We start from the raw sequence: 12,962 nt of genomic DNA, 5'->3' as shown, positions 1-12,962 counted from the left end.
GTGGAGGATTCCCCGTCTCCCCTTTTAATTTCTATTTTTCCGAAGAAGAAAAAAATTATTTGTTTTACCCACACCGTTCCCTGGTTTTGTTTTGTTTGTTAGCATACGGAAAAACGACATTAAATTTTTTTTGTTTCGTTCAATCATTTGAATAATTTTACACCAATGATAACAATAATAACAATAACAATAATAATAATAACAATAACGATTATTATCATTATTATTCAATTATTTATTTTTGTTTGATTTCGAGAAGCGATAATAAAATAATACTCATTCAAACAGGAGGTTCCTCTTCGGTTTCAGACGCTTCCGATTGGGCTTCTAACACCTCCATATCCCCCGATAACGCATCAACGAATACCTGGAAAAATTTGTTTCCGTCATTTTCTTCGTCTTTTTTTTTTCTTCCTTCATTTAATTTTCCGTTTAAAAAGGAAACGAGTCAATATGTCGATATTTATACATAATAATATCCGTTTTTTTAAAAAATGATTTTAAAAACGATAAAACAATAACGACCGGAAACAAAAAATCTAGGAGGATATATATTTCATTCAAACATTTTTTTTTATTTTCATAAGCCTCCTCTCCCCACCCCTATTACGCTTCCCCCCCTCACTTCTTCTCTTAACCCTGGTTAAGTGTGAGCGTGTAAGTGTGCGAATGTGTGACTTACCTCCAAATTTTCAGGATTTGAATCTTGGGTATCGTGATTGTATCGTGTTATATTTCCCTCATCCTCGTTGTCATTATCATTAGAATCGGTAACTGGTTCTCGTGCAATTTCACCTAAGATGCGTGAAGGTAGCGGTTAGTAATTACAAAAAAAAAAAAAAAAAGAAGGAAAAAAAATCAGCTTTTTAAAAAAATTTTTTTGCTTTTCTTATTTGCCGGCCGCTGACGGCAAAACAAAACAAAACAGAAAAAAAAAATTAATGCAGCAAATGCGGTGATGATGACGGTGTCAAAAAAAAAAAAGCTTTGAAATTCTAAATTTTCGTGTCGTTTTTTTTTTTTAAAGCGGCGTGTGTGAAAAAAGCCAATTAAAAAATTAAAACGAAAAAAAAAAAAAAAAAATTATGGTAAAACATTCAAAATAAATAAATAAATTCATAAACCTTAAAAGTCATAACGAAAATTAGAACAGAAGAAAAAAAAAATGTTTGGGAATTTTTTAAATTTAAAATTTTTGTCTTTTGTTTTTACCAAATTCATCTCCTCCTCCTCCCTCTTCGTTCGATCTGGAATGCGATGGACTCTTTTGGGAATCTCTGTGAGTTTCGTGAAGGACGTGAATTTGTTCTCTGCACTTTTGTAATTCTTTTCGCAACATTTCCCGTTCTTCATCTCTCTCTTTAACAATTTTCTACATTATCCGTTTAAAAACAAAAAAAATGATTGATTGATTGATTTTTAACGATCGGAAATTACATTTAAATTTATGACTCACCAAAAGTTGCGTTAATTGATAATTTAATGAATTTGATATCCCTTGTAACTTTTGGGCAGGTACACCAGGCAGTCTTGTCTTTCGTCGACCCCCTCTTGTAGAGTATCCGGGCATTACTTCAGACGTATAGGTAACTGCTTCCTCATCTGTTACTTTAAGTGCTTCGTTAACTGCGGCAGCCAATTCGTTAGCTAAATTCGACAAAAAATAAATTATTAACCTTCATAGATATATAAATGGTTAATTTAAATATTCAAAAATTATATTAATCAACCTTGATTAACTGCAGCTAAAACCAATTCGGCTGCTTCTCTATCAACGGAAGGTTCGCCAGCCATTTCGGCAATCGTTTGAAATTCTTCTTTTGGAACGTGAAGAATGTCGGCAACAAGTTGCTGTTTGGCCAGTAACGCCTTTCTGATTTCTTCATCTTTAACCCTTATTTGTTCTTTAAAAGCAAAAGAAACAAAAAAAAACATTCATTCGCCATTTCCCATTAAAAATTTTATAATTTACAAAAAAAAAAAACGAATAAAAGTACCTAAAGGAGTCAGAACAGGTTCGGCTGTTAAAACTGGCTTAAGTGAAACAACAACTTCCGATGGCTGAACCAAAGAATTCGTAACCGTGCTTAATCTAACCTGTTCCACTTTCCTCCTCTGAGATGGAGATGAATCAACTTCGGGGGGGAAAAAAAAAATCATCATTCAAATCGTACGAAAACAAAGGTAATTATAATAATAATAGCAACAGCAGACGATAATAATTTTTTTTTTTACCAGATTTTCTTCCGTGTTCGGAAGTTTCTGGAGATATGGCTGAGGGTGAAGGGTGAGAAGTTGACAATGTAGACTGTTGTTTATGAGTGCTATCGTTGCTTTGATTAGAATCTCCTCCTTCCTGACTTGTACCTGACGTATCCAAATCGTTACCATCTTTGATTCTGTCGCTGTCGTGACTGTCATCAGGCCTTTTGTAAAAAAAATTTCAATTTTAACTAAGTAAAAATTTCTACCCTGATTACGCGTTTTTTTAAAATTTAATTACGTAGAGGTTTTTCGCGGGAAAAAGTTTTCATATTTTTTTTTTTTTAACCATAAAACAATATTTTAATTAAAACTTTTGCGAAATTTTTGACAAACAAAAACAAAAAAAATCAACAAACAAACGCTAATCAACACAGTTCACATCCTTTTACGTAAAGGAGGAAAAAAAAAAAAAAAACAAGGACGGAAGAGGAAAAAAATGAGAAGGAAAACCGCATTTACGGAAGGTCCCATAGAGAGGATTTAACAGTTTCCAAAAGAGTTTGTTAGTTTTGACAAATACCCTTCTCTCTCTCTCTCTCATCTACGTCGACGATTTTATTTTTCAACGAAAAATTATTTAAAATAATTTTCACGAATCCCTGCCATAAATTTTTGTTTTTTTTTTTCTGAAAATTTTTTCTATAAAAAAAAAAACAGAAAAAACGCCGATTCGGACGAACTGTTCCCATCGATTGTTTAATAATAAATAAATTCTAAACTCTATGTATGTTGTTGTCGTACTACTAAAAAAACATTTTAGCCAACAGTTAGTTAAAATGTTAACAAATCAAAATAAACCCGTGAGAGTATCGTAATTAAATTTGAATTCTGATTATAATTTAAATCGGGGAGGCAAACAAACACAAACCCACGCACGCAAACACGCACGAACGCACGCACGCACGCAAAAAAAAATTACTAATTTCCTTATTTAAAAAAAAAAAGCCAAGGTACAAGGAAAAGAAAATTTTTTTTATAACGGTTTACGAACTCTAAAGCTTTTCTTTTTTTCTTTCTTGTTTTAATAACTTAAAACTTAAATTAAAAAAAAAAAAAAAACAAAATTTCTTTCCCCTTCCCCTCCCCTCCCTTTATTTTTCTTTACTCATAAATTTCCCTTTTAAAATTTAAAAACCTCTGTTAATTAATAATAATAATAATTATAAGCCTATCAAAAAGCAGATAAAATTTATTCGGAAGAGAGGGAGGGGGCTTTTTTTTCTAGAATAAAAAAAAATAATTTTTGTTTTTAAGGGGAGGAGGGGGTGTGTGCGCGCTTTCGTTTCATGACAAACCGCATTAGTAGGATAATTCGGCGGCGATATGGGGAGACCATTTGCGTAATTACCGGAAGTGAAGGAAAGGAAAAAAAAACTGTAAGATGAAACTTACTCTTTGGTTTTTTCCGGCGATTCGTATGCAGCAGATTCTGTATCGGGTGGCGATTGCGGTAATGGCGCCGACGGATCGACTACTCTACGATTCCTACCAAAACTGTCTTTGTGTTTATATGCGTCCGCCGCTTCTGAAATATGTCTGAACCATCTGAAGAAAAAAAAAAAAAAAAAATTTTTAAATATGTGATACGATTCGGATCCAAATATGTAACCTTTCGGCGGGGAGGGGAGGGGAGGGGGATAAAAGAAAATGAGAAAACATAAATTTCGATTCCATTAGCTTAATAGAATACTACGAGCACTACTACCACCACCACCACACGAAGAATGTGGGCCAAAAAAAAAAAAAAAAGGAAAAAAAAAGGGTCGCTCTAACTCGCTGGAAAAAAAAAAAATTTTTCATTAGCTTTTCTTTATTTTATTTAAACAAAAATCCCCGATCCCGTCGAATGATTTTCAAAAAAAAAAAAAAGTCAAAAAAAAAAAAAAATCATGGCCTCTGGAAACGTTGTAACAAATGAAGCATAACCGATGAGCTGGCACTGGAGAATTATTATTACAAAAAAATTTCCAACAGCGTTCAAATATCCATCCATCCATTTTTTTTTCCCTTTTTTTCCACCTAAATCCGTTTTCGAAGAAAATAAATTGAGTTCGTTACTTTACTTCTTCTTCTTCTTTTTCTCTTTTCTTTTCTTTTCTTTTTTTTTTTTTTTTTAAATTCATTCTTTTTAAAAATTTACGTTCTGGAATTAATAAAAAATAGGAAAAAAAGAAAAGAAAAGGAAAAAAAATCTTCTCATAAAAATTTCAACTTCAAAACTTAAATCCAATAAAAATTTTTTTAAAAAAAAAAAAGGCTTAAAGGTTAAAAATATTGTTTTGCTATTCAGTTCTTTTCTTTTCATTCTCATTTTTTCTCTCTTTCTCTCTCACTCTCTCAATTTTCCATTTTCCATTCCATCAAAAAATAAATAAACAATAAAAAATAATATAATACACATCGCAACAAAAATTACATTTTTCCATTTTAATTTCGTTTCAAATAAAAAAATTTTTTTTTTAATCTTTTACAAACATATTTATATATTTGTTTTTTTTTGTTTCGTCTGCACTTGAAAAAAAAAATTAAAAAATTAAAACAACAACAAACAACAAATAACAACAAAAAAATTTTTTTTTATACTTTTCCAATTTATTTGGTCAAAAGTTTTCATTTATTATTATAAATTTTATTCATAAAAAATTTTCATTTTTTTATTATTATTGTTATTACTTTTTTTTGCCTCTCCCTCCTTCCACCCCGTCCCTCCTCCTCCTCCACAATTTTCCCTATTCGTTTCCGATACTTTCAATAATTAAAAGCAAAAAAGAAGAAGAAAAAGAGTAATAATAATAATGCGAGGAGATTTCAAATCAAAAGGAAACCCGATACACGTTCTTTTTTTTTTTTATTCAAACAATGAAAAAATGTCGTAAGTAAAAATAGAAAAAGAAAGGAAAAAAGGAAAAAAAGGAAAAAAGGTTTTTGCATCAATACATATAGTTCTATCCATACACGTTCCAGAAACAGCATCCGACCAATGGAAAACTATAAACCATCAATGACGTCATGTTTTATCATTAAACAAACTTTTCAACCGCTCACGCTTTAAATTGCACGTATCATACAACACAATTGTCAAGTTTTTAAAATGAGTTTTTTTTTTTTCATGAAAGAGACCCAGGAAAAATCATCATTATTATTTTTTTTTTTTTTTAAAGAAAAATAATGATAATTTTTCCTAGGCTCTCAAAACCTAAAAAAAACCTAAGGGGAAAAAAAAATTCGTTAACGAAAAATTTGAATATAAAAATTAATCGACGAAAAGACGAGTACGAAATAAAAAAGGGGGATGAGGGGGAACCCGAGAGGAGGGGGGAGGGGAAGCGTACGCGAACGAGAAAAAAAATACAAAATTTTACATTTGTATAAAAAAAAAATCCTGTGGAGTATAAATTATAAAATAAATAAATAAAATAAAATAAGGAAAATGTAACTTCGTTCGTCGAAAATCAAATCGTCATATTTTTTAAATTACGAATGAAAATAAAATAAAATTCTCCAGAATTCTTTTGAAAAAGAGTAAAAAGAACAGAGAAAAAAGAGAAAGAGAGAGAGAGAGAGTGTGAGTGTGAGTGAGAGAGAAAAACCAAAAATTTAAAAACATTATCACAATTTAAAATGATATAAATTTTATCGTAACAAAAAAAAAAAAAAGAAAAACCTGCTCGATTTTCATTCGAAAGTTTTTCTTTTCTTTCCCCCCCCTCCCAATAAAAAATTTAGAATAAATCGAATGTGCGAAGAGGCGAGACAAAAAGAAAAAAGAAAAGAAAAAATTAAACCAAGATTCGAAGCACGATTCGAAGAAAGGTTTTTTTTTTTTTAAAAAAAAATATTATTTTCCCATCATTTTCCGCGAAATAAAAAAAAAAAAGGAAAAAAAGGAAAAATTAATCGCTTCTATCCTTTTTTTTCGAAAGGTTTTTTTACCTTTCATATCAAAAAAAAAAGAAAAACAGAAACCACAAAAAAAAAAAATTTCTAAACGAAAAAAAAAAAAAGAAAATTCTTTTCCGAACGGCCTTCCACGACCTTCTTCTCCCTCGATCGATCGTTTTAAACCTGAAAATCACGATTGGTCATAATGGCGCGTAAAAATTATAATCACAATCATCATCATCATTATTACTTTATCAAAAAAAAATTAATAATAATAATAATTATTTGTTTGTTTTTTTTCTTTTTATTGACACGAAATTTTTTTAATAACAATAATCATGAATGGGTAATCATTTTATTTTATTCATCAATGATGTAAACAAAAATTTAAAAAGAAACAGGAAATACACCCACACGCAACTGGCGGGGGAGGGGAGTGGAGGCGGAACAACAAAAAAGTTAGTATGATTTGACCAAAAGTATTATTATTATTACAACTAAAGTTTTATGTTGTTAGTCAAGTGAAACTAAATTTGTTGACCGCGTTTTAAAATTTCCCCGGTCAAAACTTTAAGCGATAAACCTGATTTGTGAATGAAAACTCTCAACTTGAAATATATTTTAGATTTCCTCAAAGATTTTCTTTATTTTCCTTACTTTCATCTCCTACTCATCTAACTCCGAGCGGAATTAAGGGAAAAACAAAGAGAAAAATATTCGAGAGTTTCAAATGAAACTTCATTTGAAATTTGTAATGTTTGCCGCCTTTGTCTCTGTCGGAGGAGGGGGGGTGAGAGGGAGGAAGGGAGGGGAAATAAGAAGACGAAAAAATTACAAAGATGTAAAATAAAAAAACAAAGATAAAGGGAGGAGGGAAGGGGGAATCAAAACGAATTTTTTTCGGTAAATTAATTTTTGAATATTTGCCGGGCGCGGCAAAAAAAAAAAAAACAATGAAAAGTTTGTTCGGTGGAAATTATTGAGACACCATTTTTCAAAATGGCGCGACATTTATAACATTCGTTCGTTTGGTTTTTTTTTTTTTAAAATTTTTTTATACATCAGAAAACATGTAGGAGGGGAAATAAAAATTAGATTAAATTTCCTTCCCCACTTCTTTTCTTTTCATTTTTTTTGTCTCTGCAAATTCCATTCCTGACTTTCGTTCTCACTTTTTGAAAATTCCCGCCAGTTTTTTCGATGAATTTTTTTTTTTTTTTTTTTGACATTTCTTGTCATTAAATTTTCGCAATTTAAATTGACGCCGAACAGACGTCAATTTTCGACTCTGTCATCACTTCGTCTCACTTTCTTTCTCCCTTTTCTCTCTCTCTCACTCTTTCACACGACAACCCCCCCCCCCCCCGCCTTCTTGCCCATCTTTAAAATGATTTTAAATCGTACCTTTGAACTATGCTTCCTCTCCTTTCTTTAACGTCGGGACTTCCACCGCTCACACTTCCACGCCTTTCGCTTTTCGACAATTTCTCGACATTACCCTGACCTTTATCCGACTGTCCGAATTGAACGGGTGATTTTTCCTTATAACCGCCGAAAACGCCCGCTGCGACCGAACTTCTCCTTTCGGATTTTTCACTTCTGTTCACGGGGGATTTATCGAGAGAAAGGGATTTCCTTCGCAACATGATGATTCCGTTGCGTTCAAAAATCGAAGAATCTTGTGTCGATGTTGTTGTTTTCATTTGCGACTGTTCGAAATACTTTTCTATTTTTTTTCTTTCTTTTTCTATACGTAATCCTCTTTTTTTCTTTCTTATTCAAACCATTAATTTCGATCGTGTCGAAGAAGTTATAAAACCTGTTGCACGCGCACTCTCGATGAAACCCGAACGTAATACGACGGCGGCATTTAAGAAAAATTTCCGAAAGTGTGCGAGTGTGTGTGCGAATGTGCGTGTGTGCGTATGTGTGCGCGCGAACGTTCAATTCTCGAACATGATTCACAACTTAAAATGGATTATTTTATATTTATACGTGTGCCATTTTCGACAAAAAAATTTTTTTTTTTTTTTTTTTAAATTTCCTGAAAATCACTTAAAACCCTGACGAAATTTATCGATCGTTATGTTAAGTAACAACGTATAACGTCATTCACATTTTTTTAATATTTTTTATTCGTTCCGAAAATCGATATTCGAACCTTAAAAGAAATCAATCATTTTTTTAAATAATATAAATTAGTCAAAAAAAAAAAAATTCGCATTCCGATTCGATATTGCACCAAAAAAAAAAAAAAAAAAAATTAAAATCTCCATTTTAAACAAACAAAACAAAACAAAACAAACAGACACGTGACCTTAAATTCCGTCTTTAAAAAACAAAAAACCTTAAAACAATAAATTTAAAAAAAAAAAAAATTCCTTATTGTAATACCGAATAATAATCTCCCAGATTTTCCCGAAAGCCAAAAAAAATTTTTTTTTTACCGTAATATTAAATTCATATAGTTGTATACACACGCGCACGCACGCACGCACACACACTCTGCTCTCGACAACAATAAAATAATAATATTCTTCTCTCTCTGTCTCTCTTTCTCAAAAAAGAAAATTTTTTTTAACTTTTACTATAAATAAATAAAAATAACATTAAAAAATAAATAAAAATTTTTTTTTCTTCTGCTTCTTTCCGACAGACGGTTTAAGACCTACTGACCTACGATTGAACGAAAACGAACCATTTCACTAAACTTTTTATTTTACTAAACTGATAGATTTATGACGCATTAACTATTTAATTTTTTCTTTTTTTTTTTAAAGTTTAAAATAATAATAATAATAATAAAGAAAAAATTTACGGCGCATAAAGTTAAATTTTAAAAAAAAAAAGACTGATCGTAATGATGATGACGACTTTAATAATAATAATAATAATAATAATAATAATATTTAAAAATGATAATAATGCAACGATAATCAAATCGTTTCGAGTAAACAACAAAATCACTTTTTAAAAAAACCTAATTTTTTTTTTTTCCTCGTCCTTCTCACCCCGTCTTTTAGGAACGCACACACACACCCAGATTCACATAAACCGAAAAAAGAGAGAGAAAGAGAGAGAAAAACACAACATTAAAAAAAAAACATAGAAATATCTTTTCGGTGCTTGCCAATCGTTTTAAAAACTAAAAAAAAAAAAAAAAAAAAAAAAAATTCCCGGCTGTCGTCGACTACTTCTTCTACTACTTCTACTACTACTACAACAAACGACTTTTGACAATATGACCAATGGCAAAAAAAAAAAAAAAATAAATAATTCACGTTCTTCACGTCAAACTCACGATCAAATTAATAAAAAAAAAAAAGAGAAAGAGAAAGAAAGATAAAAGAATTCGTGACCGAAAACTCAATAAAATCCGACAAAATCACGATCGTCGCCGTTTTACTTTTTTTTTATTTTTTTGTTTTTTCCATTTTTAAAAAAAAATTTCTTGTGTGAGAGAGTATCCTTCCTTCGACGTGCGTTAATTTCTTCTTTTTTTTTGCGAAAAAACCTTCAGTGAAACGATAAGACCGCGTTTGTATTCACGTTGAAAGAGAGAGAAACGATGAAGAGTCTCGTTTTCCCCCCCATCTCACCCTTTCCTTTCCCCCCCCGAAGCATATGAAAGAATGAAACCGAATGAAATGTATAGACTGAGGAGGAGGTTTTGTTGCCCGGGTAACCGAATCGGCAGATTTTAACGAAACCCTGAACTACGGGAAAACTGGAGAGAGAGAAAAAAAAAAACTCCGGCAAAAAAAATAAATAAATAATCGGCGTTAATTTTTTTTTAATGTTTACGAGCACGCCCCCCCCGTAAACACTGATAATAATAATAAATATAATAATTATAACAATAATAATAATAATCAAAGTTTCATTCGACCGCAAAATGGAGAGAGAGAGAGAGAAAAAAAAAAAACCTTCTCGACAAAATTTTAGCATATGGAAAACGTCAAAAATAAAAAATAAAAAGGAGGGGGAACGAGAGGGAGGGAGGGAGGGGGAATTTTATAAAATCTCGTTGCAAAATTTGAAATTTTAAAATTTAAAAAAAAAAGCAAAAAAAAAAAAAAAAAAAAAGATGGAGTTTGAAATTTTTTTTTTTGAATTTGACACGCCCAATATCAAACATGTGATTTCCCTTCCCTCCCATTCTCCCCCATAAAAAATAAAATAAGAAATAAAAAATTTTTTTTTTTAATTTATAAAAATCGATTAATTTTTTTTTTTTTCGCAGTACGATTTCCTTCCTTTCTCCGACTACTCTTCCTTCCCCCCCCATTTTTGTTTCCGTGTTTATTTTGTCACCGTTTTTCAATGCCGGTTCGGTCCTTTTTAAAAATATTTTTAGATTCCGACGTTCGAAAAGCACGTTTAAAGCATAAACAAAAAAAAAAAAAACAAAAAAACGATATGATAAAAATAATATGATAATAATACAAAAAAAAAAAAAAAACTGGCGCGTGAAATCGCGTGTCGTGCAGCAAATGAGGGGGGCAGGGGTTTCCCGTTCAAAAGAAAAAAAAAATAACCATCGGAAATTGAAAAAGATGGAAAAACGTGGGTTATGAATTTGTCAAAGTCTTTGAAAACGATTCGCAGGACCTCGTCGTCACATACCGTTTGAAAAAATCATTATGATGACAATAATAATAATAATAATAATAATAATAATAATAATAATAATAATAATAATAATTTTTTTTACGCGAGCGTAACATTATCATTATCAAAACGCTTTCCGAAATTTACCGAAATTTCCATGTTCTTTACAAATAAAACGATAACAATTTATAATAAAATGGTTCAACTTTCGAATCGAGATTATATTCGATTAGAGAAATGAGAGATTCGACATCGGGGGGACGGGGGAGGAGAGAAATTAATAATTCAAATTTTACGATCACCTTTTTTTTTATGCCTCACGTATCTCACTTAAATTTTCAAAAATGAAAATAAGAACCGGAAGGGAAAAAGATAGATATATAGATATAAATATACAATTTATAAGCAATAAATAAGATTTTCTTTTTTTTTTTTTACAGGAAAAGCGCCGCGTTTTCCTCGCCCGTTTTCATTTAATTTTGCAATAATAAAAATAAAAATAATAAAAATAAAAAAATTTTTTTTTGACGAAAACAAAAATGACGTAAAAATCCCGCCTCCCTCCCTTTCTCCCCCCAAAAAAAAATAACGCCTTGAAAATTTTTCTTTTATTGAACTACCGGAAAACTTTAAGTCTACGCAAACACAATTTTCTTTTTTTTCCCGATTCCTTTTTTTTTTTTGCCCGTAACTTTTCCAAAGTTTATTTAAAATACTTCTCACGCTATAAGAGAGAGAGAGAGAGAGAGAGAGAGAAAAAGAAAAAAATAAGAAAAAAAAGAAAACTTTTCCAAACAAATTTAACAAGCAATACACTTTCCCAAACGAAATAATTAGACTACACAAAAAAAAAAAAAATTTCTATCTGGTTTTATTGAAACGACCGTAATTAATTTTTTTTTTTTTTTTTTGCCAACTTTTATCAACCCAATTTTTACCGGAAGTTTATTGTTGTAATATAACAACCGCCGCCTCCACCCCCACCATTTTAATTATATTTCAAACATCATCATCATCATCATCAAATTTTAATTTATATAATTAATTTGCGTGACGTAAGCAAGACAAAAAAAAACGAACAAAATTTATATAAACCTATAAGAAGATCGTACCCGCGCACTCACAAATCCTCTCTTAATAAACCCTTAATAAAGCGAATTCAAAGAAATGAAAATCGTTTCCATCGACTCCTCAAAAATTAAGAGAAGATATATTTGATGAGAATTTTCATTTTTCCACGTAATTTAAATTCGGGGAAAAAGAAAAAAAAATTTTCTTTCAACACAAGAAAGCTACCGATACCGAACGAACCGCAAATTTTAAACTTACGTAAAGTATTTTTTTCTTCTCTTACTTCTCCCCTCCCCCCAATCGATAAAATTAAAGAAATCCGTTGATTGAAATCGCGCGTAAATTTTCAACCGGATGTACGTATATAATTTTTTTTTTTTTAAATAAAAAAATTTTTATTTTGAAAAATGATTGGAAAAAAAAAAAAAAAAACAAAAAGAAAAAATTATTTTTGAATGATGACGTCATTTGAATATTTTCTTTTCTCCCAACTCTACTCTTTTTTTTTCTTCTTCTTCTTCTAACAATTAATATTATTTTAAAATTTTTTTTAATAAATAAATAATTGATTGATTAAAATCATTTTTTTATAAATAAATATTATTATTATTGTTAAATGACAGGCAATTATTATTATTATTAGAGATTAAAAAGTTTTCTACGATTCTCGCGCTCGATGAGGCAAATATGTCACTCAAAGTGTGACCCCCAGAAACGTTTGCCAAAAAAAAAAAAAAAAAAAAAAAAGAAATAAAACAAATAAAAAATGTTTAAAAAGTCGTTCGTCAACCACTCATCATTCCTCCTCCCATCTCTCTCCGCATTCGAAATTCCCCCCCCCCAATATCCTATCGGCTTTCTTTTACCAATATTTACCCGATAAGAGAAGTAAAAAAAAAAAAAGAAAAAATCAATTTACGAATTTGATGCTTCTTGCGTAAGGTAATTTTTTTGTTGTTGCTTCTAGTGTTATTTTCAAAGCGGAAAAAAAACAACAAACAACAAACACAAACAGACCGATTGATCTCGTGTAAAATATTTAACTAATGCATATTTAAATCGTTGCCCAACAAATACAAAAAAGTCTCTTCGGGCGTTTCGACAGGCCGACATGAACAAAAAAAAATATTTTT

The 12,962-nt window shown here is 30.4% G+C and overlaps 2 protein-coding genes across 2 annotated transcripts; both read right to left on the bottom strand.

Annotated features, from left to right (window-relative positions):
• Positions 1 to 280: 280 nt before the first annotated feature.
• Phum_PHUM165170 (uncharacterized protein) lies at positions 281 to 4,262 on the bottom strand (the record flags this gene model as incomplete). The annotated part of the gene is made up of 9 exons (XM_002424918.1): positions 281 to 367; positions 683 to 795; positions 1,213 to 1,372; positions 1,457 to 1,647; positions 1,731 to 1,904; positions 1,998 to 2,135; positions 2,236 to 2,426; positions 3,658 to 3,810; positions 4,192 to 4,262. 9 exons carry the CDS (start codon positions 4,260 to 4,262, stop codon positions 281 to 283), a joined length of 1,278 nt encoding a protein of 425 aa, XP_002424963.1.
• Positions 4,263 to 7,422: 3,160 nt separating this feature from the next.
• On the bottom strand, positions 7,423 to 7,850 carry Phum_PHUM165160 (uncharacterized protein; the record flags this gene model as incomplete). Its single annotated transcript, XM_002424917.1, has 2 exons — positions 7,423 to 7,435; positions 7,552 to 7,850. 2 exons carry the CDS (start codon positions 7,848 to 7,850, stop codon positions 7,423 to 7,425), a joined length of 312 nt encoding a protein of 103 aa, XP_002424962.1.
• Between the last annotated feature and the right edge of the window lie 5,112 nt (positions 7,851 to 12,962).

Source organism: Pediculus humanus, genomic scaffold (genome assembly GCF_000006295.1).
Source record: "Pediculus humanus corporis 1103172107512 genomic scaffold, whole genome shotgun sequence".
NCBI classification, from domain to species: domain Eukaryota; kingdom Metazoa; phylum Arthropoda; class Insecta; order Psocodea; family Pediculidae; genus Pediculus; species Pediculus humanus.
This window is presented reverse-complemented; position numbering and strand designations above follow the sequence as displayed.